Source organism: Cyrtonyx montezumae, unplaced genomic scaffold (genome assembly GCF_038088225.1).
Source record: "Cyrtonyx montezumae isolate F1298 unplaced genomic scaffold, pur_monq_1.0 scaffold_36, whole genome shotgun sequence".
Classification (NCBI taxonomy): domain Eukaryota; kingdom Metazoa; phylum Chordata; class Aves; order Galliformes; family Odontophoridae; genus Cyrtonyx; species Cyrtonyx montezumae.
Window position 1 is genome coordinate 12,336,056 of NW_027072041.1, and position 27,613 is coordinate 12,363,668.

Below are 27,613 nucleotides of genomic sequence, written 5' to 3' on the forward strand. Positions count from 1 at the left end.
ACCCCTTCTTTTAAGGCTCTTTTTGTTTAATATTATAAATTGCTACTACAGGAGAACTGGAAACATTGCTAATTAGTACCTTCCTTTTGAAGGCTAAGATTTTGAATTATTCCTGATCTTTTACTGAATCCATTAGAAAAAATAAATCAGTTGTCCTTATTCTACAGCAGCATTTCCTTCTCTTCCTTAGGAAGGGGAAAGTTAATCTTCTACTAGAAGTGTATCTTTTCAGATTCTAGTCTTTCTAAATTTGTACCAGATCCTACAAAGATGCATGGCAGGAAGAATGGTCATTGCTGTATGAATCTGTGACAACAGCTTTCCAAAATATGCAACTCTTCCACACCTCCAACCTCATGCAGCACAATTAGACAGCTCAGCTGCTGCAGGAGCCTCGATACCTTTAAAGAACAGCACAGGATTTTCTGTATTTCTTAATTAATTAAAAGGACCATCTGATAGAATATGTAGCATACAATGCTAAATTAGGTTAGAGGATTAGTTTAGAGGATTTATCATGTGTAGTTTGCATGTATTCACAAAACGGAGAACAAAATTCTCACATTAAATGGGCTGTAATTTTTATGGAGATTCATACTTAGTGTCAGAATCTGATGCCCAGTACATACTTAAACTGTCTTGCCTAATCCTTAGTAAATTCCCCCGCCAACACAGCTAGATTTATACCACTACTGCTCCCAGCATCTGCATCAGAGGAATCCCACGGGTGTTACCACGACAACTTTATGCTCTGCCAGTGTACTGGATTTATCAAATCACTGCAAGCCAGCATGAGTCAGAGCAGAGCCAGTGACATCATCAGTCATGCTGGAGGTACATTTGGTCCTTTACAGCACCACTGGCCTGGGAGGTGGGAAGATGTCCAGTCAGAGACACCAGTGCTGAACAAAACCCAAGTGTGTGGGCCAGACTTTTGTTGGTCTGCACAAACAAATGTGACCATCAGTGCCATGGTGCATCTCTGTGTGCTTCCAAACTAACAAAGACAAGGGAAATGCTACTGCACTGGTTCTGTAAACATAGTTTTATTATATTCTGTTTTGAAGTTCACAGGATTTTAACTTTTTGCATGACAAGGTTAGGTGAAATGTAGAGAAGACATTTGTTCTGCTTGCATTTTCATTTATTGACAATTAGAATATTGGTTTAAAAAACAGTAAACAATGCAGGTATGCACTTTTCCAAGGGAAAAGCTGCTTGTTACAGTGTGCAGCTCAGTTTAACTTTAGGGGTTCTGCCTTTAGAAACCACACTGAACCATGACATGAGACTGGTGACAAAGGCTTCCAAGACAGAAAAAGCAGAGATTAATTTAGCGCCCAATATTTTGCCTAAAAATTGCACTGAATCAATGCATCTGATTTCTAGGTCCCACAAGGAGAAAGTACTGATGTAATGGGTGATAATAACATGTAGGGCTGTGAAGTCTGTACTTCAGTTACCAGAAAAATATCAGCCAAATATCGAAGGTTAGCAGGCAAGACTTAACCAGTGCAACTGGGTACGGAAGTTACCTATGGAAAGAATTTAAGCAAAGAGCTGATTTGCCTTTACCACAGTTTCTAGGGTTGCTAATAAAGCCATTATCTGTTCTCCAGGAAAAGCACATGTGAGTGCGGATACCTCTTCAATAAACTGTGGTAGCTTTTGAAAAGTTTCTAGCTCTCTAAAGTACGTGTCTACTAACCAGTGTGCAGGAAGTGTACCTTTCATCTTACAGATATCAGCAGTTGTTACTGGACGCATACTTGAACAAGCTACCTCTCGGAGAGTTAAAGGTGAAAACAGATTATAAACAGAACAAAAATTGAGCACCATCTTGTTAAATAAAAATAACCACAATTCTCTCTGCTGACTGCTCAAATCCTGCTGCATGCGTTCATAGAAGCTTTCAATTTTCTCTTCTGGATGAACAATGTTCAGAAGTTCTTGTTTTACTGATAGGGACTGAACATAATCCAGTGGAAATTTTCCATTGGAGTCCTTCTGCTGTAGAAGGACTGGTCCTGCAGGACAAACACAAATATAATTAATAATAGCACGTTCTATTTGGCAGTTGAGTTGGGTTGGTGTCTTGTTATTTTTGACTAGAAATTGGTAGTCTCTTTAAATTCATTTTCGTACTAAGTTATGTTGATGCAACTGATGAGGTAGACATCGGCAACACAGTCTAGAACATCTAGAGAAAAACATTATAAGTTTATTTATGACATTGTTTTAATTTTCCTCCTGGCTGCTATGCTGAAAACGAAGGATCATTAAATAGAACTGTGAAAGAAAATCAAATGTATCTTACTCTAAAATTTCAAGTTGCATTACATAGAATATGCAAAAAGTTAGTTACTGTTATTTTTGATGCAGATGATCATCAAGTATTTTACAGGCTAGGATATTTGATGGCTCTGTCTGAAAATTAAAGGTAATTTACTATGACAGTCCTTATTTTTATCTTCCTGGGTGGTGTGGCCAACCTTGTATTAGGCTATGCAGGAAGGTAAACCACTGAGACAGGAAGTAATAGGCAGCTTTCCTTAACTAAAGTACAAATTCGTTTCGAGTAGATTTCTGCAAAAAGTGATTACCTTAATGAGCAGCTTTAAAGTATGGAAATGAGACGTTTTACTTATTCAGGTTATAGTAAGTTCTCTCTGCATTTCCTGTTTATTACTACAATAACTATTGCTAATTTACATATGCCTTGTAAATTTAAGAAAAAACACACAAAAAGATGAAGTGGGTTGAAGCATTATAGCTATCAGTGATGCTTTTCAAAGGTGAAAACAACAAATCTGCTTATGTAAAGCTGGGTTACTATGCTAAACCAATGATGCAATTTTATAACTTTAATATGTTTTCAGGGAATTATTTTAATTACTAAGGGTAATTAAATGCTCGGCGTATCTGTATTAGAGGTTTTAGCTTTGCCATGATTGAAGCTGTATTGATTATAAAAGATAACTTTTGCAAGTTAAGGACTTTTTTTTAGGGAAAGAAGCCAAAGAAGCTATTGGAGAGATGTACTCTAAGTTATTGAGCTGACTAAATGCAGACTGAACAGGTAACATGCTTTCTACCATAGTCATGTCAGCTACTTGACAGGCCAAGACCCAGAGAGTGACAAAGACAAGGAAGATAAGGGTAAAAGCAGCCTTATAGTTGCCAGAAAACTTTGATGAATGCAAGTGCAAGTAGAGCTCTTCCCCTAGGACAACAGGATCATCTGCTACCTATTCCTCACAATAGCCTAGGAAAAATGCACATCTGTCAGTGCAATGCCATTTCCAATTGAGGAGCTGGGCTTACAGCAGTATTGGCTACTGCATCACTTAGACCGATGGAACTGAGCCCAGGTATTGGCTCGGCGTGTCAGATGCATGGTTCAGTAGATACATAAAACACCTGGGAGCTCCAGAACTCAAGCTCAGCAAACACAGAGAGGTAGAACTGCAGAGGAATGTATCGATCAGGAGTCAGTACTTGCAAACAGATAGAAATAGCCTTTAGGGGGCAGGAGAAGACTGTAAATACAAAGGGTCGTATGCCAAGAACGAAATAAGATTTTGATTCTCTAGCTTAATTAAGTAATAGGCCATCTTAATATGGTGTATTGTTTTACCTTAAGGCTACAAACAGGATGATTTTTATTGCAAAAGCTTAGGCTCAGCATATTATGCAAAGAGATTAAATTGACACAGTAGGTCAGCAGTAAAGATAGTGTAAATAGTCATTGTAGTGAACAAATTAAAAGACAAAAGTGTTATATCCAAGATCAATCTTTAAAAACAAAAACAAACAAAAAAAAAACATGTTAATTATATTGATAAAGGATATTTCAAAACAAGAGACAACAAGTTTCCTGTCACTGAACAAAAAATACTGTTTAAAATATTTACCATGTGTCTCCATAAGGGACAATGTATTTTTCTTAGAAACTAAGACATCCTTCTCATTATTATCCCTAAAGAGCAGTTAACACAATTACATTATAGATTCCTTTCTTAAACTAATTACCAAGCTAACTGTGTTCTTCAAAGACCATCACATTAATTTTCATAAATGCTGAATAACTTTATATTGAAATATGTGATTGCATAGAGATTTACTGATCTATTTTTACCATAATGTAAATACAGATCAAAATAGAAGAAAATCCTTAGCTTTACTTGGTTACTAGGTAATCTTTATCTTCATTAGGTACTTTGGAGGATATAGTTACAATGCAAATGGAATAAAATGCAGAAGAAAAACATTATCATATTAGAAAAATAAAATGAAATTCTTCATAAATCTCATATTCAGCTGAGTGAGGTAAGTATGAGAAGGGTAACATTTTTATTGTGACCAAGACAGCTTGGCTTACAAATATTTTAAAATAAATATTTTATAATAACATTTTATTTTACATAACTATTGATCAAAGCACCGCAAACTTCATATGCCTTCAGAACAGGGTAATTTCCCTAAACCAGGTTAGCATAAATGCACTCACCCCCATGCTGAAGCAGCAGCTTGCCAATTTCTACATGTCCATTTGACAGTGCATCATGCAAAGCAGTCACCCCGTCCACTTGACTGAGCAGGTCTACCTCTGGACAACGCTGCAAAATTTCACTGACACACACTGTGCTGCCATGGTTACAGGCTTCATGCAAAGGCGTCCAGCCAGCATAGTCTGAATTATAAATCAAGGGAAGTTTCAAAACAGCAGAAGAAGTATTATTACAATGTTAATAACGTGATTCATTAGACAGCAAAACTGTTTACTTTTTAGCATTCATTTACGGACCCAGTGGCAAACTGAAAAACATCTGATAAAAATTCAATGGTATATTAAAAAATTGAGAGGAAATGTGATGTTAAAACACATTTCAGCTATAAATTAACCTTCCTGCCATTTCTGCTATGAAGTCCTTATTTTGTGTTATTTAGAATAATACAGGCAGTGTTCACAGTATAAATACAAACTTTATTCGCAGCAGTATATTAATACATCTTTATCTGGCTAAATTTCTTAGTTCTGTAGAGAAAATGAATAACTTACCTTTAGAATTAATATCAATTCCAGGGGAAGAGAGAAGCTGAATCAATCTCTCCACTTTGTTTCTTATGCAAGCTCCATGCAGGGCTGTCTGTCCTACCATAAAAAATTAATAGATTACACTAGACTAGGCAAGATAGCAACTAAAGAAAATAATCAAAGTGCCTGGAACTAGGAGACCTGGCTGTATGCCAGAAAATTCAATAATGAGTAAGATTTTCCTTTATCCTATTTAACCACCTTTTAAGAACATTCAAAAAAAGAAAAAAAAGAAAAAACAAACAAAAAATCCCTAAAAAGCAAAAACCCAACCCAAAGAGCTTCTGCTCCACCAGAGATCCAGCAATGAAATTGCACTGCAAACAGTTTCACGCAAGAATTATATCTCCCCAGTTCAAAGTTTAAAGCTTCAATCACACTATAGAAGCATCAAGTGATCACAGAACACCAAAAATACTGGGTTTTGAAGCAATAAAACTTTAGAGTGCAGTTGCCCTCCCTTAAATTTATTCATGAACCTACGTTAAAATGTATGGTTCTTTTTACACAGCATTTATAGCTTAATTCAAATGAATGTTTCTGGCTAAGCACGAGTGCCTCTACACACTCAAGTATAATTCAGAACTTCAAATCCGTTAACAGATGGTTTGCTGTTTCTCAATAGGCTGTCTGACTTGGCTACAGTAGCAAGGGAGGGGGGAAAGAGGGAGAAATAAATGAACGGGTCCTAATAATAATAATAATAAAAAAGAAGTCCTCTGAAAAAATATCCCAAGCCTTACTATCACATAAAACTGAAGTGTGAAAAATTGAACAGCAAGAAACTGAGAACTGCTGCTTGTATGTAAAGATACCATTAGTCTCTGCATGATAAAAACTTCAGCTCCATTCTGAACACTGTTTTGCTTTCACTACATGATTAGGTTTGAACAAGAGCCAGAGAAGAATCTTGATGCCAGGTGAAAGATGATGCAACAAACATCTTAAAACTGAAAAATACCTCAGGCTAAATCCCTCGGCGTTTTCAGTAAGATTAATATAGAGTATTTTGTTATGTTAATACCTTCATTATATAAATCCATCAGCTCCACACTCATTCTTTCAGCAACAGATACTACTTAAATTTTGGCAGGGAAAGAACAGAAAAAAAGCTTTTTGGTTGTTGTTGTTATGTGTGTTTGTTTGTTTTTTTATAATGCCTTAGTCCTTCAGCTCACTTTTCCTTCTAGAAGTCAGCCTGTAATAATTCACATCAATTTTACTTGCAAAAGCAATAAAGAGAAAGCGAACCAATTTTAAAAATGCATGGTCTGGCTCTGCTACTGAAGCGCTCTTAAATCCCAAAAGAGAGTGAGTGTTTTTTTTTTTCTCCTTCAGTGTTTGTGATACAATTCTGATTATAATTTTTCAAACAATCCTGGGTTGCTTTCACCAGATTTTTCTAAGCCTGGGTGTCGTGATTCATATGGTTGTGTTTTAAGCGATATACATTAATTTCCAATGATAAAGATGAGAAAAAGTAGTTCTAACAAGTCATTCTGTTGAGGTAAAGCCTCATGTAAAGCACAATTTATTAGATTCGTGTAATAAGTAGGAACCGAATGAATTACTACAGTGCTGTTTTATTCCTTAGGTACTTGGGTTCCAGTATAGCTAAGACAAAAGCCAAATGCCTTTCATAGTCTGGGCTGAATGCCTGGAAGAAAACAGTCCATATGCTTAACACAGCTATGTAACATAGCATACTCCTCAGTCTTTGTTCACAAAATGTCTAGGACTGAAAGCGGTGAAGACCGAATTATACTTTCAAATCAGAAGACGTTGATCCTACCAAGCACAGGTTGAGGTGGATTAGCAAAGTAAGACGGGCAAGACTGGAATGAGCTCACACAAGCTGTACACTGTATTTAATATCTGGGAGGGGGAAGGGAATGAAGAAGGTATCTTTATTCCACCATATATACAGTTACTTCTTTCAAACAGACATTGAAAAAAAGAAGCAAGAGCCATGAGAAAATAATTCTAGGACATAAGCCATCATTTTAGCCCAGCATTTGTAAGGTCGAGATTTTTAAATCTGAAATTGTTAATTCTAACCACATAAAGTCCCTAACATAAATTATATCTCTAGAATACCTTTAGCATTTCTCCGGTAAAAATTCACCTCTTCAGCCAAAGGGGTACAGTTCTCTTTGGTGTCTGAAGCCTTGGCTTTGTTCCTTCTACGGCACTTACTCTCGCTGAAAAGAGGGTTGAGGGGACATATCTAAAATCACTATTTCATATCTTTTATGTAGGTACTTAGTGCATTTAAAATGTATAAACATCATACTTATATCCACGCATTTCAGACTTATTGCTAAAATGTCCTAATGATGTAATTTCCACATCATTTAATTATAACTGCACTTAAAACAGCAATAAGATTAAATTATCTGTAATTAACCTTTTTAAAAGATGATTGGTGGGTTGTTAACTTATCTATGAATCCTTTACATTAAACATTGGGAAAATATAACCACTTCCATTTGCAAAATTTGAGATGGAGGAATGGGAAGGAAGGGGGAACCCCAGCCCAGAGGTACTACAGGATTAAAACCGAGCTTTCCATCAGTTGCAGTAATTTGTAGACAACAAAACAGGTCATATAAAGTTCAAGAAATGTGTCAGGTCAGAAGCTGTCCCCCAAAGCAGAATAAAACTGGTGATGTTATAGGCATTACTTACGGTAGATCAGGCAGCACTTTGACTTGGTTCCGCTCATCACCATTTAGCATCTGTAATGCCCTCTTCGAAGCAGGACATGGACGATGTCCTGTTTTCTTTGCTTTATGTAATTCTCTTGTCTCACACATCCCTACCTCTTGCAAAGCAAGAAAATATGGACCAACCTGTTGCAAGAGTAACATTTTCAGTCACTCTGTAATGCGGTCTTTTTTGTTGCACTTCATGTAAAGCAGTCACCTGCCACCCACACCCTGTTGCACCTCATTTTTTAAAAAAGGTGACCCTTGCATGATACTTGCACATAAAGATTGCTCAATGTCACCTCTGCAATTTATTTATTTATTTAAGCTATTGTTGTAATTCACTCCTGTAAGTTGGCCTCAGCGGTGAGAGAGGTGTCTGGAAAACTGAAAATTTTAGATCCCCCCTTTTTTTTTTTTCTCTAGCTGAGATCTTCTCTACAGCTGGAGATAGGACTGAAGCAAAGCTAATTGATTCTAAGCTACTTAATGGGAGTATGTACAAGCTTTCTTCTCCCAGTCCATGAAGTAAAACCCAGGGAACAATCTGGCAAAAAATTACTCCCATCCTTCAACCCTTCAAAGCTAGGATTTGGAATAAGCTTTTTGACACTATGAAGGCAATAAGTTAGTTAGCTCTAAGGTGAACTTTGTAGACATTTTGGCTTCTTTCTAGCAATAAAGAGCTTCCAAACCAATCTTGAACCTCTTTTTAAAAAGCCATGAAAGTTTTTTGCACAGTCCAGTGAGGGAATTCATTCAGTAATTATACAGATATTGTATCTGATCATTAAAGAAAGCTTTGAGTATGTAACACCAAAGATGTGCAAGTGGAGGGACTCTTTACCCAATACTGTACAATTAACAACAGCGAGTAGGAAAGCACTCTTTGAACATACTGAAAAATACAGTTGATAAGCTGCTAGTTGACAGCAAAATTGGACCATAGTTGATATTTATTGTATGGAACAGGAATGAAAGAATAGTCGTGCTAAGGAAAGCCACAAAAATCACATGACATTTTTTAAAGCTCTACAATTTTTTTTTTTCTAGTAGAAGCAGAGTGTGATCAATAGTCATGGTAATACTAAAAGTAGAAATCGCTGCTGTGTACATCTTGGCAACATATGTTAAATATTAGATTTTGTTGGTTGTTCTTAAATATATTATAGTCTTCTGTCCATGTTCTGTTTAGACACAATGTACAACAGAAACGTTAGAAACAATGATGGCTGCTGAGAATATATTCCTGTAAAGTTTGAGGAAACTTATGTATGGAGTAATGTATAACTTCATCTTTCTTTGACTTTACCTACACAATTTTAGGTCATAAAGCAACAGTTATGAAATTCATATTCTCATTAGTCTTTAATATTAAGGTTCCTGCAAAGTGGCTCCAAATTAGCTCATGTCATTCCTCTGTGGTGTCCCTGACTTGTGACTGTGGTCCTTCTGCTAGTAACTGTGATTCTGAGAAATTCAACTTGTATTTCCTAATAAGCTATAATAGTTTGTGATTTGAAGACAAGACGAAGTCTACAAGTAGGAGAAAGTTTTTAAGAGGACAGATTCATAGGAATATACTGTGGTTCAGAATCATAAAATTCTGGACCTAGTAGCAGAATAATAGACTGGCACCTCTAATAATATAATATTGCAGTAAATTGTTTACATCAGTGATCACTTTAAAAATCTTTAATTTCAACTTCTCATGATAGTTGTGCAAAAACATAATTTTAGGAGGTGTTACCAATTCTTTAGCAAGAAAATTTCACTCATGTTTTGAACTCTGCTCTCAGACAAGAAGAAACACAAATGCAGCAGCTTCCACAGGTGGAATTGTATATATGCAGTAAACATGACTCTACACCACAAAAAGATATTTTTTCCAATACTTCAATTACTCTAATTATTTTTGAAGTACTTAAGTGTGCTAGGTATAAAGGGGTGTAAGAGTTACTTACTATTTTCTGAAGAGAAAGGGGTTCTGTAGAAATAGTTACATTCCTTTGTAAACACATTTTTTTAAAAACTGCTTCAGCAACAAACATTTGAAGCCAGAGGGATGGTATGGAGCAAATGAACATTTTAAATTCACATATTGAAAAATCTGGATGAAAGCAAGGAGAGGAGACTTAAAATCAGAATATACAAACCTGTACACGTATAGTTGCCTAGAATACATCTCTCACTGATTTTTAATTCTACTACTTCAGATTTGTAAGTTATTTTCTGTGAAATTTACCAAATAGTCTTATTAAAACAAATTCATCTATCACATGATAAGAAGACCAGCTACTTAGAGAACAGTCATCTTCACATTTAAAATGCAAAGAACCACTTCTTACAAATGATTAAAAAACACTACAAATACAATATTTTACAAGTTATACCTTGATTTTGAGATTGCAGTTATTCATTCAGTGAAAATATGCAAGTGATTAAATTAAAATTTTCATAAGATATAATAAAAACAAAATTCAGGTAAAAAATATGTAACATGAAGAAAAAAATGTGTTTAGGTTATAGGCTATACAGAGGAATTCTATATTAAAAGTGACCTTATGCAAATTCCAACGCTTTTCAGAGGTACCTATCATCAGGCTTATCTTTGCTCTATCTCACTGTTTGGTTTCACCAATTAGCCTAGTAATTTTTATTCTTTATATCCAGACTATGAATGTTATTTCCATGAATACTCCGAATGGATGAAGAAGCACATACAAGCACTATTTTCCATTTGTAAGCAAGAAAGTGAGAAAGTAACACTCAAATTTATTTACAAGATTTTTCCTAATATAGCTATAAAATCCTAGATATATTACAATAGCTGTTAGAAATGAAATTCCCATTGATTTAAAAAGTCCAACTGATCTGTTGTTTCATTGTTGTTGCTGTTTTTAATCTAATGCACATCTAAAGCGATTTTTTTTTTCAGGACATAACTTTTCAAGTGTCCAGGTAGAAGCAGTAGCACTTCAAATGAACACACACCTGTGCCTAGAGAAAATTATGAATGGAATCAGGATATAGAGGTAGAAAAGCTGAGTTAGAGTTTTCCAAACAATTTTTACTTAAAAAAAAAAAAAAGGAAATGCATTGAGTAGCTTTCCTAAGATTACTTGTTGGTCCAGTTGAGCTTCTCTTCCCTGTATGCTGAAACAACAGATACTGCAGTGGATATACCATTTGGTTTGAGTCATGACATTTCTCTTTATCTAGCACAAAGTTTATCCATGTCTTCTATTTTATGTTAATACCTACAGAGATTTATTTAAAAGGACTTTAATTGGAAAGCGGTGCTATTTGGTTTTTGCTTGGAACAGACATACAACCTGCCACATACAAACAGATACACACAGAGTAAAGCAGAGTTTCCTGCATACATATACATCACATTGTACAACTGCATGGCTGCAAAAGCAAGTAAAATATGCCTTGAATATAAACTGGGAATTTTAAGTTAGGGCTTCTTTAGTATGTCTGATTTAAAGATTCTGAGATGCATTTCAAACACTCACCATCAGAGGCAATGGCAATGTAGTGTGCTAAATCCTCAGCTATTTGATGGAACACATTTCTGTCCATAAGCAAACCTGAGACGATCCAATAGTCCACTACAGTTCCAAGAATTGCATTTAATAGACAAGCTATTTCATGTCTGAAAGCCTAAAAGGGAAGGAAAAGAGTATCTATGGACCTGCATTGTAAATTCATGCTGATAATGTAACAGTAATAACACTGGAAAACATCTTTAGATAAAAGCTCACTGTGTTGTCATATCACTTCTTCACTTCTATTTCTTTTTCTGCTCAATAGGCAACTGTTGAAGCTGGGTCAGCAAAGCTAATTATGTCATTGGGGCCACATCAATTAAGATCTGGAGAAAAATATATTATTTTGAAACACATTTTCTAAAAACCATGCAAGTTACAGAGATCTTATCCTTCTTCCTCCATCAGTACTCTCTTTTCCTAAAGTTACCATCGCAAAAACAAAGGCTCTTTTGTGATTAACTATATGTGCCTGTACCAAAAAGGAGCCTGACTGGACAGCTGAAAGTGTTACTCTCTTGCACAGAAAAAGTATGTGGGATCAGGAAACTGTCTTCTGATAAAAGAAAACAAACCCACACAAAACCAACTAAAAGAGCAGCAGCTGCATGTTTAGAAGGAATGGAAGAAAGGATGGTAAGCTTAGCATCTTCTTCCCTGAACCTGCAAGAAAGGCCATGTGCAGACAAAGAAAGCAAGGAAAGTTGTATGCATCATAGTGGGAACACACGAGATTAATTAGACAAAATTAGCAGAACTACCTAAGGTTCTACCAGAGAGTCACTACAGTTACACTTGATCACTTGATACACTGTGTTCTGGTGAAATAGACAATTTTGGATAGGAGTGAAATTGAACTAAATATGTGTTTCTTGGTCAGCTTCTTACTAAGGAATTGCTTAAAAGAAACAAAAGTTTTCTGTTTTTTTGTTGTGCTCTCACACCACAAGCAACAGTTATTATAGCCCCAAAGCTAAATTCTGGGCAATTCATCCTCAATAGTTCTTCAAAGGAAATAAAATACACAAATGCAGCGAATAATGACAAAATTGACAAAAAAAAAAGTGGCAAAGACATACATATTTAGTCTGACACAGGTAGATCTAAAGCATCAGTATTTGCATTGCTTTTCTTGATTTCTAAACCAAAGTGTTGTATCACTTGAACTGTGAAGTATTTTGGGGGGTGGCTGGGGGGCAGTAAATCGAGCTAATGACTGATAATACTGCAAACATTAATGCTGTTACACATAGACATACAGTTGTGATGTAAATCTCACTAACGATACATGAGCTGCAACTACCTTCAATAAGCTAAGTACACACTGACAGCCTAGATAATGCCAACTGGTACAGGCTTAGCTGACATGTTGATAAATGGTGTAAACCAAGGGCTTCAGCTTAATATCGTGAAATAAATGGTTCACTGTTACAAATGAGAAAAAAAAATAATTTACTGCAAGTATATCCCTTTAAAAAATATTGAAATATTAAGATATCAAACATATGTTTGTTTTCAACCAGAAAACAATATAAACATAGTAATGAAAATGTATGTGTATGTTATTAGAAAGGAGAATGAAAGTTATTTCTATTTGACATGGGAATTGCTACCATGTGTGACAAAGCTTCATGGTGCAAATAAATAGCTTCTGCTTTCAAACTCAAGAGGCCAAATCTTAAAAAGTAAAGTCTCTTTTACAGCTTTACAACTCTGTAGTTGTATTAAACTTGCAGTATTCCTTAAATTTAGTTGATATTTTTAATGACCAAATTGACATAAAGAAAAAAATTCATGAAACAAGAAGTTTCAGCAACTTTTTAGAATATAAAAATAAATTCATAGAAAACTAAGTGATCCCTGTATGCAAATCAGAACTGAGTAAATTCAGAAGAGCCACTTCATTTTTTGTCCACATACAAAAGCAGTATTTAGAACATTAAACCAAAACTCCTATTCTGAGTATGAAAAAAACAAGTCACCTACGCAAAGAACGTTAAGTTTCTGTGCTATTACCAAAGGCAATTTTGGATAAAGTACAAATAGTTCTTCATGAGAAGTCTGTTTACACTATTTAGTTAAATCATGTGATCACTGCTCACTGGAACACAAGGCTCCTATCAACAAAAGTTGAGAATATTTACAAACCACTGATTTTGGCCCAACCACTTATTTTTTTACTTTAAGCCAAACATGAACCCAGTTAATTTTTAACAACTTGTTCCTTTATATATCATTACACAGTGAAATTGTTTTTGAAGGTATATTAAGAAACTATTTGAGTCTCTCTCCTTTTCCTATAAAAAAGCATTTCTAAAATTCCTAAGAATAATGTACTACTACAAACAGTATTTCAAACTATGCTGAAAACATTCTTAACAGAACTGCAGTTTTATTTTTACTTATAATACCCAAGTGGGTTGGGTTGGCACTAAATTCATTTTCCTCACAGCAGCCTCTACGGTGCTTTGCTTTGAATTTGTTCCCAAAAGAGTGTTGATAACACAAAATTTTTTTACCTATTTCTGAACAGTGCTTGCACAGCATCAAGGCTTTCATACTTTTCCAATACCTGCTTGCAAGGCGAGGGAAGCTAACTGGGAAATACAGCCTTGATGCTTACTTTCTGGGGATGCACAAGGGACAGGGAGGGAATGCAGCCACAACCGATGACCTCAGATAACACAGGGTATATTCCTAGCATATGACATCATACTCAGCAAGAAAATCTGGTGGGGAAGGGGAAATGGGGACATCTGGAGTTATGGCATTTGTTTTACCATGTAACTGTTATTTGAGCTGGAGCCCTGCTGTCCAGGAAGATGTTGGGTGCCTGCCTACTGATGGGAAGTCGTGAATTAACTCCTTAACTCTCCTGCGGTTGTGTGCACATCTTTGCTTCACTGAGTCAACCACTTTAGTCAATACTCAAGATCTTTATTATTTTTGCCCTTCCACTTTCCTCCCCCATCCTACTGTGGAGAAGAGTGGCTGTGCAGGAGCTTACCTGCCAGCTGAGGTCAACCCTCTGCACCATACTTAGCTAATTGAATAACATCCAGATAAGCTTTTCTTTTTTTCCCAAAACCCTCTTCCCTGTTGTTAGTGTTCAGAATCAATACTATCTCATCGAGAAAAAGCACTGAAGTGGGAAGAGACTGTTGATTGTGTTACTTGTGATGACTGCTACCTTAGCCAAGGCAATTCCTGTATTGCTGTTCCATTCAATGCTTTCCTCAGCCAACTACAGTGCTGCAGAGAGAGAAGTTTTAGTATATATAAGTCCTCACTGGAAAGCCTTTAAGTTATAAGAAAATTCATCTTAACTCTTTTAATTACAAGAATTTTAGAGATGCTTTGTTTTGTTTTGTTTTGAATGAGGTACAATGTTTTTAGGGTAATGCAGAACTGTGAAAGCGCCTAAAATGTACTTCCAGGAAAGTCATAGGGACTGACAGAAGGACAATCAGTTCCATGAATTTATACCACACTGAAATCCTGAAATGTGTCAGAAAGCACATCAGAAATATGCAATATGATGCAAATAAAAAATTGAATTTGTCTCTTTCACACTCCTGTTAGGTTATGTAAGACTGCCTTTCAAAAGGAAAAAAAAAAGCTGCAGCTGTGGGAGGAAAAGTATTTTGGATACCATTGGAGACATAGTATCACTGTGAAAAGATGCAATAACTGAATGGCTACTGGCTACTCAGTGTTAAAAGCCATACACGGGTTTCTGAGTTCTAAAGCTAAGTTAACAGCTTTGCTTCAAGGAACCATGCTGTTTCTCCACCAATCTTACCTGCATTTGAATTGTGTCATGTATAGAATTATTTCTATGATTCTATGACTTTAACCTGATATTCAATCTTAATTCAAAAAGCATTGAGAATATGAAAAATTATATTCTTTGCTTCTGCATTTTTGTCTACAAGGGTATTTTTTTTTCCCATAACGTTATCTCAGCAGATTAACACTGTAATGAGCAAGGGTGTTGAAATTAGTGTCACTAATTTTATTTTTACTTAAAATAAAGAAAATTCTATCTAAAACAATAAGGCAAATCACAGAATTCAGAAATCACAGAACTGAGTACAGGGGGATGATCACCTCCCAGCTCCTGCTGGCATCACAGAACTGTAGGGGCTGGAAGGGATCTCTAGAGACCATTCAGTCCAACCCCCCTGCCAAAGCAGCTCCCAGCCCAGGTTGCACAACTCGGTGTCCAGGTGGGTCTTGGATGTCTCCAGAGAAGGAGACCCCACCACCTCTGTGTGCAGCTCCAGTGCTCCATCACTGCACTGTGAAGAAGTTCCCACACACATTTGTGCAGAACTTCCTATACTTCAGTTTGTGGTCATTACCACTCAGCCTATAACCACACACTGAGAGACGAGTCCAGCCTCATCCCTTTCTTTTTCTTTCTTTCTGATTCAGGTTGTAAGAGACCTGGGAAGTTAAACAGCTGCAGACTATTTATTCCCAGAAAAATGGCAGCTCTCATTCAGCAATTCAGCATGGAATTTCTTAATACAATTGTTTCCAGCTTGCTCTTTTTACACATACATATCTATATATGTTTACATACATATGTTACTTATTTTTTTGCAACAAATCTAGAGGTGAATAAATATATATTGAGATACGTTTCTTTTCCTATGGTGCTGAGTTTCTGCAGTCTCTTTGAATCACATAAAAATAGATGCCTCTTACAGATATCTAAAAATAAACAAACAAATCTAACTTTTACTGCTTAGAAATGAATTTGTTAGACATGATCCTCAAAAATTTTATGAAATTATTTCTTTGTTTTCATTCATAGGTATTTTCACTGGACAGCTGCATAGAATTCAGCATATTGAAAGTTGTATGTTTGTTTCTTTCCACTAGCGAATATCCTTGTACAAGCAGGCAGATATGGTCCCCTCTTTACACTGTGACATCAAACAATTTAACTGATATTCAGATAGAAGACTGCCTAAGCCACTCCTTTGATTTTGGTTTCTAAGTATATATTGCCAATGTGCTGCTTCTTAAATAAACATCTTATTAAAAAAAAAGTAGTAGCAATGAACAGTATCCTTAATATGTATGAAATAAAAATTTTGCATGCAATATACTATATTACTGGCATATGTTGTTATATATACAATTCTAGAATAATTAAAAAAATGAAAAGGTGAATAAAACACATTTTTCTTCTGATTGCATAATGGGAGAAACTGTTAATTTGGCTCCTTTGGATATTCCAAATATGTAAGATCAGTATATCAAGTTCTAGTATAACAAATATGAGAATGCAGAAAGGAATGAGTTTTATATGTAAAAACACAGCATTTTGGTTTAAAATTTATTTTAGTCAAAAAATGCAAAGGGAAAGAGAATGTGTTGTATACATACAAAGCTGAAGGATAAGACTGTAGCATAAAAGTGCTGCTTTTTAAGAGTAGAACTTGTATCTGCAGGGATAATACACAGTATAGTACATAGAATAAAAATGGAAATGCAATAGGAATTTTGGCTTTGTGATGCAACTACAATTCTTATATATATATATTTACATGGAATATAGTTAGAAATATGAAAAAAATAATCTAAATGAAGTAGGGCCATCTTTTATGTTGTATTTTAGTATTCTGTTTTTCTTGTACGCACAGTGTGTGTGCTCTGCCTGCCACAAGCAATTATTCTGCTTATGCAGAGAACAGTTTATAATAAAGGTATGGCTTATAGTACTGGAAGGCATGGCAGAAAAAAAGAAAACGGAGTCCACACTTAAACTGCACATTCAACACCAGGAAACATATAAAAGCGGTCCCATTTTCCAAAGAAACAGAAGTGTCACTGAAATCAACTGAATGTAAGCCTGCTTGGTGCTCAGGACCTTTCAAAAAGTAGGTTGTTTTAATACAAATATGGGTAGAGAAGTCTAATTTTAGGCACCTTTTTAATATCTTGACCAATGATAAAAGGTAGCACTGCTTCAGAATATCTGGCTTTGATAGCCCTCAAAAAAAGGTAGGAGGTCTGGCTAGGTAAGATGAGTGAACCACTCATTATGTTTAATCTTTCTGCTTTCTTAACATAATGAAAAACTAGTAGCTATTATATTGAAAGTGCTTTTTTCTCCGTAACACTTGATTTTCTATTGTTGTTCTGTTATTGTAATGAAAAAGTGAATGAAGTATCTATTTATTCTGCACTTCCACAATAATATAAAAGAGAACGTAGAGACAGCAGTAAGTTTGTATTTTATGTGAGAATCTAGAAGTCAAAGATGTTTTATAAGGCCTCTAGCTTCTGAAAAGAAAGAGGTGGTATAGAGGACACTCAGTATCTTTCAGGTCAATGTCCTGCTGGTCAGCAGGTCACAGAACAGCAATTAAGTTGCCTTCAAATGCATTTTTATGAAAAGATCTGGGGAAGATACCAAATGAAACTAAAGCACTTGGGAAGTAATTGGAGTATTTAATAAAATAATAAAATGTGCATTTATAGAAAACAATATAAAAAACTGTACGTTTTCTTAGTTCCTTCCGACATTTCCTGAATACAATCACTGTAAAATAAGATAATCATCTCTTTTGTTACACCTTATTGTTTGACAGAATGTTTTAAGCTTATGTCCCTAATGATTACAGTAATACCTGCTGGTAAGGGCATGTGAAGATCTGAATGCAGCCAATAAGCTACTCACGACTCGTTTCTTCTCTGCAGATCAATATAAGAATCTTATGGATCAATTCATTTCCTTTAGTGGAGCAAAAACCAGCATGCTTCACAACAAAAGGCAGATATAACAAGCAGCTGTGATACTTACATATAATTCCTCACAAAGGAATGAACAAAGAAACATATTTTAAAAAAATGTCAGTCTTCATTATTTTAAAGCATAAAATTCATACTCACATCATTTTTTCTTTCCAATTCTCTATAGGAAAGTATGACCCAGTCCACTAGAATATTTATGTGTTTGGTAAAAAGCACTGAGGTTTCACTTCCCAACCAAAAGGTCTTCAGAAGAACTGTCTGTGGCATTACTTGCTGCTGCTGTGAATTGGTCCCTTCAACCAAACTGTCAAAAAAAAAGCAGGTGGAAAAATCTAAATCATTATGCCACTTTGATTACTGTAGCTACTAGACAGAAACCTTATCTTCTGTCAAAACACATAAAGATTTGGTAATTTTTAAGTATGGAAAGATCAGACAATTTCTGATGAATAATAAGTAAAATAATGATGACTATTAAAGTCAAACTGAAGGAATTCTAATACTGTGCTAATATATAAAGGCTTCCTTTATTACATAAAGATCAAGATTTTTTTCATATTTCATAAACTAAGGAATGATAATTATCTCCCTAGTGAAAGATAACACTTAATTGAATTTTTTTAATATCAGTATGTTCAAAATACTGCTTGTCTAACTTAAAGATTGGAAATGAAAGCAATGCAAAGCTAAAAATATAGCTTTATGAGCAACATTAAATGCTTACTGAAACTTGCAATACAATGAAATAATAACACTGTGAGAAGCTAGAGGTCTTAGAGCACAATTAGGAAAAAAGCAATACCAATTACAATAAACAAACTGAGAACTGAGAAATATAAAAAGAAACGTTAAGTGATAACACTTGGGTGAACTGAACATTATTGCAAACATACAAAAATCAGGAAACAACCTGGTTTAGATAGAGAAAAGCATGTAAAACTGTGGAAAAGTAATAAGTGTTATCCTATAAAACCTACCTTTCTGTCAGAAACTCTACTTCGGCTTTTACTAAATCAAAGAAAAACTTCAATAATTTTTTATGTACATGCCTCTGTTCATCTGCTTTCCCTGAAACTGGGACTGCATGGCAAATGCTTTTGCAATAAAAGCAAGACCTGAAAAATAAACATCAACAAAATCCACTTGTAGGATAGAAATGATAGCCTGATTTATTGGGAAAGAAAGCAGATTTGACTTTTGACTGTATTGACAATACCTTGCTCCCCAGCAACATTCATAATTTAAAGCCAAACATTTTGGTTTAAAAGCTACACTTCCTCCAAAAACTTAATATGCTTGTTACTGGGGCCTTGTGTTGTTCAGATGAAGATTTTATACTATAGTGTAAACTAAATCGTTTTCTTTTTATCTGTATTGTTCTGTCTCTATCTGAGTTATTGTACAATTAGTAGACCTAACAGATCTTCTTTCAAATCCTTTAATCTCATGGTATTCTTGCATTATTTCACTGACACTGTAACATCCTGTAAGGAATTCCCTATGTCTTGAAAGGAATATAGGCTTTGATGAAATCTAATGCTTGTCTGACACAACGCAGACAATTTTGAAGTAATGTGTGCAAAATTTTTCTGGCTAGAATTTTGACTTTAGGAGGGAAAAGGACTAGATGACCTTTCAAGGTCCTTTCCATGAATGGGTGTGTTCAGCGAAACAACTTGTACAAAAAAAAAGAACAGGCATACAACTGCTGGGCAGTCACATTCTGACAACAAATATTAAAAGATGAGATATAAAATACTTTACCTAACAGATTAACTCTCTTACATTTCAATGGCATGTGACATGTTCCTAAGCAAAATTATTAAATGTCCAATTACAGTGTTTCTAGCAGAATGATTCAATGTTCTTAAAGATTATATACATCTTTACAATCTTATACATTAATACACCTCTAATTACAAATGTAGCAAAGTATTTAAATGCTGTTTAAGATTTTAAGATAGTAGTAAGAAGTACATTTCCTCATCCAACAAAATGAACAAAATATTTTCTGTTGATACAAGTTAAAAAAAACGAGTTCCTAAGCCCAAGTACAGACAAACTACCTAAACAGCTGTTATATACTGTCTTCAGTTTGTAGATGTATAGGATTTAATCAGTCCTATTGAACACAGTAAACTGATAACTGAAGTAGATCACGAATCTTCGTGCCTGATCAGAATGAATTTTGCTATGTATCGAGAGATATATTTGTGTATACACACACATAGATACACACAAAAAACAGCAATAACACACGGATTATTATAATTTTGAAAAGCTTAAAACAAGTCTATCTGCAAGCTAACACAAATTATGTTTGGAGTAACATAACTGTAGCATCTAATACTTCACTAATTTTTTTTTTTACCTTACAAGCATCTCTATCAAGTTCCACGTGCCTTTCTTACAGATAGGACATTGAAGAAGATCTAAATAATATCCCAACATAGACACAGATTTCCAAGGAGGATCATGTTGGAGAACAAGGTACAAAACATGATGAAGTTTAGCACAAAATACTGCATCAAAAGTTTCCTGTAATAAAAAAGGAGATAATATTGGCCACAAAATAATCCAATTTCAAGTGATCAAATTAAATCAGTGGAGTAACACATAACACAAAATCAGAAGCTGCAAAATTGTGAGTTTACAATAAGTAAAAATGAAAAAACAGCAACAGTAGTGTCTTCTTCCAGCTGAATATGATACTGCTTAGAAGAAAACTTCTTTTCCGTTGAGTATTCTATCTGTAGCCTACTGGGTTAAGAAAATATGCTGTGAAAGTGCTGTTCCTAAAAGCAACAACAACAAAAAAAAAACTATGAGCTGTCTCTTTCACAAAATTTAGAGACTACGTTCATACTCTTTGCAAATTAATAACAAAAACCATCAAATTTCAAAAATCTCCCCCTTTACATTGCACTAATGCTAACATATTGATGAACTTGAAGGGTTAATATGAGGGATGCTCCAAAAGTAATGCCTCCTATTTTATTATGCTTTATTATGCCCACATCAGGGTAGATGGTGGTGGTACGGCAGTCGATTGAGCCCTCCTTTCAATATCCCATTACGTTTTGTTGTCATGTGTCAGAGGGCAGCAGAGGGGCAGTCTGACAAAATGGCATCTGACATGGAAGAGCAGATGAAGCGAAGGTGTCACTGCCATGAGGAAAAATGGCACCTGTTGACATTCTTTGACATTTATTGAACGTTTATGGAGACCAAATAGTGGATGTGAACTCAACAGGCAGTGGCGTGTTTCAGCAGTAGCAACAGTGAATCACCTCTCCTGCTGCAGGTTACCCTGAGTACACCATACAGGCTCTTGTACATCACTGGTGAAAATGCACAGTGAATGGTAGTCACAGTGTTGAAAAATAGTGTTTTGCAACTGACAATTTTCTCAAACAAACAGTGCACTTTGTAACTGTTGTAGTTTCTGTGGAAATAAATAAGAGGCATTACTTTCAAGTGGCTTACATAGATCACTATAAAGCTGTAAGCATACTGTAAGAAGCAAGGATAATAATATTTATGTCTTTAATATTTATTGTTATTATTTGTTCATTTTATTATTAGTTTTATTAGTTACTATTTCTATTAATTAATTTTGTTATTATTGTTTATTTATTTTTGTCTTTTGTAATACTTAAGCATTCTGTTCTCACCAACAGGACACGTTCTAGAAGAGAATGAAGAAGTTGAACAGGAGGTAAAAAGTACTTTTGACCAACAGCAAGCTCTATAATCACTTCAGATAATAAATGCTCTTCTATTAACTCTTCAAATATGTACAATCTGCCTTCAGACAGATTAGTATTTTTTACCTGAGAAAGAGATACATTTGTAAGTAAAATAACAGAGTAATAAACATACTTTCAAATTCAATAATAATAATAAAAAAGACATGAAATCTTTAAGTAAATGTTGGCAATATAAAGGAGAAAATTATAAAATATAACATAAATATTGCCTGATCCAATGAGCTACTGCAATCTAGAGAAACCTTACATCCTACTGAGCTAGTTTTTCACTGATAAGAAAATGCTTTGAGAATGTGCTTCCCTTAAGACTATCTGAATACACTTACCCTCTTAAAAAACAAACTACAATTCACATACCCTGTAGATTGCTTATAACCTATTCTGAGTTGTCCAAAGGAATAACTGCTAATATTTCCAAACACATACAAGTACGTCCTACAGAATGTGACTGGAGCACAAAGAAAATTACTATCATTGAACAGCTGTAGAAAATAGAGCAAAAATATAAAACCATGAAATACATAATTTATGAGTGAATTTCATAAAACTACTAACTATATATCTATTTTATCTCCCTACTTTTAGTATAATCACTAGGCATGTCAAAGAAGCAGCTAATGTTTCAGATAGCAGAGGTATTGATTCCAGTGTATTTCAAAGCTCTGAAGATCTTAATGGCACAAGACTTCCTCCTCATTCTGGGCCACTCAGGGCAGTGAAACTATAAACTTCACAAGCTTTCAGAGGACCCAGAAGAATGCAATGGTTTACCTGAAATGCAGTATCTGCTCTGTAATTTACCTGTTGATGTCTGAACATTCAGCTTCCAAAAACATTCTTGCCATTGATAAATCATATGAAAGAGGAGCTATTGAAGATCTTAACTACGCTATTTAGATCTGCTCTGTATTCAAAATCAAAGCTAAGATGCGTAAGCCAATTACAACTACACAGCTGATGGAAATTTCTGTTTTGACATTCAGCTATTCTGCGCATCCACATGTCCTGAGGTTCTGGTAAATTCAAGAACGCTGGGAAACAAGAGCAGGGATTCACAACTGAGAGAAGTAGAGTCAAAAAGAGAAAAGTGATTGACCTGCTGGAAATTGAAGTTATGAAGATTTAGTATTGCTTTAGTCCCTTAACACCTAGCAGACTTTACTACCTTCTGCCTTTGCCTACTGCGCAGTAGGCAAAGCTACTAGAGATATTATACCAATTGTTTCAAAGTTATTTTATAATTAATACAGGCTTCAAATCCAAATTTGATTTTCAGGTCATGGACTACTCTCCTGTTAGCAAGAGTTCCCAGAAATGTTTTAGTAACAAACATAAAGTTCAGGTCAAACCTGAACATAAGCTTCTGAAAGAAATAATAATCACAGTTGAATCTTAGCAAAAGTCTCAGTGAATATGCTCTAACAGCATTAGATATTTGGTTTCTTTGCAAATGCTGCCATTCTGAGATGCCTAATGTATGTTGTTGCTATATTAATGATAAATAAAAATCCACACCTGGACGATTTTAATTAAATCTTTGTGCATCTGATGTTTGCAACTCACATTTATTTGAATTTTATTATTCATGTATGCATTATAAAAATATTCACGTTATATCCTTTGGAAATAATAGTTGCAATCATACACATGTAAGATTAATTATACACAAATAGTACATCTAAAAAACAATCGTAAATGATTCAACAGCAGTTAAGATACGTAAAGATGACTTAGTATACTGTGCATGTCATGATTGCCAAGGTCATGATCTGGAGATTGTAACAGCAGGTCTTCCTACTTTCTGACTGAAATTTAGATTTCTTGAAAGTTCTGACACTAGAAAAAAAAGATGTCGTTTGTGTATCGTTTGTGAAGTGCACTGAAAACAAACAATCAAACAAACAAAACAACCCTCTTTGGGGAGACTGAGGAATTATGCATTATTTTTAAAATAGGAAGAAAGCACAGAATGAATTTTCATTTTATTAAAGGGGTAAGGAAGGATGCTAGTGAGATCAACTTTTTTGAGTAATAGGAGGCACTTTTTGCAGGGCCCAATACTCTGTAATATAAGCTCGTTTGGATAACAGTCTGGCTGACAAGGAACTAGCAGTTTCTTCTACAGCACTGCTAGTACAAGCACTAATACTTTGAACAGAAACAAATGGAAAAGGAAGGTCTACAAAACAGATTGTTTTTAGAAAGCAAAAAGCAAAAGAGAAGCTGTCCAAATATATATAAGAAATCCAGGGAAGATGAATGACAGCAGCACCAGCAAAAGCAAACTATGACTGAATATAATACATAGATCTAATCCAATAATTTAGTTTGCAGATACTTTTTTTTACTTCCCCAATACTAATCGAATTACTCACAGGAACCATATTAGAGCTGTGTTTAGCAGATTTAAATAAACTGACAATAAAAGACCCATACTGGATGGAAATGCTAGCAACAGATATTCCACAAAGCAACAAAAAAGAGTAACATATTCATATTATATAAATAATTAGAATTAGATCGAAAACATCCAAATTAAAAAATATATGGGGTTCAGAATAACTATTTCCAGAAGTGTTATGAAAACGTTAGGAAAACTAAAGTTTTACTGCCTCATAAACTCACTAAACTAAATATTAACATTACAATGTAGGACAATAACAAAGGAATGTTGATGATTATACTTCAAAATATTTTTATCCCTTTCTGCAATAGAAAGAAATTCGATAAAAAGGGAATTCCGTGAAGATTGGGACCTCATTTCTATACAACTTATTTAGTATGGGTGAACAACTACAGAAAAATGCACAAAGCTATGTTTTAAGTTTTTCCCATTTTAACCTTTGAAATGATATAAGCACCGAGAGAGAATATTTCAACACATTTGTTTAAATAATTGATTTTTAGTCTTGAAGATAAAACAGTATTTATATACTTAAGATAAAACAAAAACTTGATGAAACCTGGTGCTGACCTGTACTTGATTGTATTTGTACTTGATATGTATTTGGGTTAATGGGAAGAAAAATTAGAAGGATTGTATAGGATGATTCTTCTTCCCTCCTCTGCCCCTCTCTCTTCATTAGAAGAATGCAGTAGTGAAAATAGTGAGCAATGGAGTGAAACAATAAACAAATTCATCAGTATCTCATGTTCTAAAGAACAACTAGATGTGCTTCATTTTTTCAATAATTTTAATACAGTTTAAAAAATACTTCTTCAAAACAAATTCTACATTAAAAGTGTTTACCTAACAGTAACAAAATGTTATAAAAGCAATAGGTGTTATTTCCAAGAGCCCTTACCTTCAGATTGCATTCATTCAGAAAGTCTTTATGAGCAAACTTCTGTTTAGCAGCCTACAAAACAAGAAAAATTCAATCTGTACAATGGATATTGGTAAACAATCTATAAATAATGTATCAAAAAAGACAAAAAAACAAAAAAAACCCCAGTTTTTTAAACATTCAACAAAACAACCTAGTTGCATTTATCTTTTTAGATGGCAAAATTAAGGAACAGTGGACTGAGAATCAGGATGGAAAATAATATGGACAAGTTTTCTCCTCAGTTCTCCTGCTATTGTCTGCTTCTTTTTTATGCAGTTGTTACATAAAGACAGCTTTATTACATTTGGTCCACTTAACAATTTGAAAGTACTCATACTCATACTCATACAGTTTTTCTATGACAAAATGTAAACCCTGGATAGCTCTTACAAATTGCCCACACTGTGATGGATAGTAGGTGCAAGTATGCATTACTATTCCTGTTACAATAAGTTATGGCTTACTGTTACAGTGTTATTAACACTTATTTCCAGAGAAAGTCCATTAGGAGACACAGGATTATAACTAACCAATTTGGATCTAACTACGTAATAGTTGAAGGGAAAATAATCTGTTAAGAGGTGCACCTGTTATACACTTGTTTTGGCTGTGGCAGATTTCTTTTCTCTACTGTATTTTATAGCATACTATGATGTGGTGAACTTGTGGCCAAAACAGGGCTGAGAGCATACCCAGGTGTTAATCCTTGATGAACAACAGTGCTACTGCAGTTTTAAGGTCTCTGGCTTCTTTCACTGCCCTGCCAGGAAGAAGACTGGGGAAGTACCAAGATTTCAAATAGCCTACCAAGTCTTCCACAGTCACACCTATCAATTACCATTATTAAGTGGCAGATGTAGTAAATAAAGAATTATTAAAAGGCATTATTACTACTACAAATGATGGAGAAATATCTAGTTAATTAGCTCAGCATCAATACTCAAGGATAAATTTGATTACATATATATTTAAAAGCTTTTGGTGAGAAAGCAGTAACTAATTTTCACTTACCTTAACAAAAAACATATGCTGTACCACAGCATTTTTCATTTCAATAAGCTGCATATTAGACTTCTTTTTGTCAGTTTCTTGTGCTGGCAGAAAACCATTAATTTGGGTAACTTCAGTATTTTGTATATCCTTCTGTGCAATGCAAAACAAAACACAACAAAACATATATTTTTTCATTTCAAATCTAATGCATTTAAGCAGCTTTCATATGCTGAATATTTTCTCACATACTATTGTAAAATCATTGTTTACATGCATTCTTATTCAAATTAGAGGGTTTACACTATGTGGCAGACAAACAGCTGTGGAAACACATCACTGAAGTCATAGGCAGCTATGGCATGAGAACTATCAATGGAAGTTACTTTCCTAATTGATGTCAACTCAGGCCCAATCTGTGCTACTGAAACAAGAGCCCACACAGCCTCCTGGCAGGAACTGCAGTCCCTGCGGGATCCAAGCTGGAACCATCTGTTTCTGAAGGCTTACACCACATGGGAAGGACCCATACTGGAGCAGCTTGTGAAGGACTGCATTCCATGGGATGGTTCTCAGGGGTGAGAAGAGGAAAGAATGAGACAAAACATTACAGCCTAAACACAATCCATGCTCCCCCACCCACTTATGCCTCTACAGAAAGGAGGCAGAAGATTCAAGAATGAAGCTAGATGTGCGAAGAAGGGATGAGTGGGGTGAAGGTGGTCTATCTCACTATTTTACTCTATGTAAATAGTAGGTTGCTTCAAAAGTACTGCCTCCTCTTTATTTCGATGGAAACTACAACAGATACAAAGAGCTCAAGAAAACCATTTGAAGAGAGAATTCTGAGCTATAAAACACTATTTTGCAACACAGAGTCCACCAAAATGTCAGTGTTTTATGGGCTAGTTCAGCCCAGTTCCATGACTAATGGGGCAGAGGGATACATGTACCCACACCCCAAGAAAGGGGAAAAACAAAAAGGGTAGGGAGTTGGGCCTAAAAAAAAAAACAGTGGCAGAGATCTGAGGAGGAAAACTAATTTACTAAATAAGATATTGGGAGACAAAATAACATTAAACACATTAAAATCTGAAGGTCTTACTCTAAAGTAGAAGGTGAGATGGCTAGGGAGTGCACACTGAAGATAAGCAGCAAAAAAAGAAAGTCTCAGGACTTGCAAGCAATTTTATCTATCTCTCTGAGTGGAACACAGGAACACAAAGTCCTCTGGAGAAGGCAGTTCTTCTCTTCTGAGAACTGTGCCCAGAAATTCAGCAGTCCACAGAACTGGAGCATTAACTCTTTAACTCCCAGTGCCTTACATGATGTTATAATGTGGAATACTGATGACAAAAAATCATAAAACCATGGAACGCTATGAGGTGTGCAT

The 27,613-nt window shown here is 35.0% G+C and overlaps 1 protein-coding gene across 1 annotated transcript in view; it reads right to left on the reverse strand.

The window, feature by feature from the left end:
- Positions 1–1,067: 1,067 nt before the first annotated feature.
- The window catches only part of SLF1 (SMC5-SMC6 complex localization factor 1), a 37,403-nt gene continuing 10,857 nt past the window's right edge, over positions 1,068–27,613 (reverse strand). The window contains exons 6-18 of the mRNA XM_065745476.1: positions 26,242–26,373; positions 25,207–25,260; positions 21,806–21,964; positions 20,503–20,669; positions 19,109–19,246; positions 18,270–18,435; positions 11,328–11,475; positions 9,771–9,916; positions 7,785–7,950; positions 7,196–7,309; positions 5,063–5,155; positions 4,511–4,693; positions 1,068–2,027 (exon numbers count right to left, since the gene is read on the reverse strand). Coding sequence (XP_065601548.1) covers positions 1,549–2,027; positions 4,511–4,693; positions 5,063–5,155; positions 7,196–7,309; positions 7,785–7,950; positions 9,771–9,916; positions 11,328–11,475; positions 18,270–18,435; positions 19,109–19,246; positions 20,503–20,669; positions 21,806–21,964; positions 25,207–25,260; positions 26,242–26,373 — 2,145 coding nt within the window. The 3' untranslated portion in view covers positions 1,068–1,548. The remainder of the gene's footprint in view (positions 2,028–4,510; positions 4,694–5,062; positions 5,156–7,195; positions 7,310–7,784; positions 7,951–9,770; positions 9,917–11,327; positions 11,476–18,269; positions 18,436–19,108; positions 19,247–20,502; positions 20,670–21,805; positions 21,965–25,206; positions 25,261–26,241; positions 26,374–27,613) is intronic.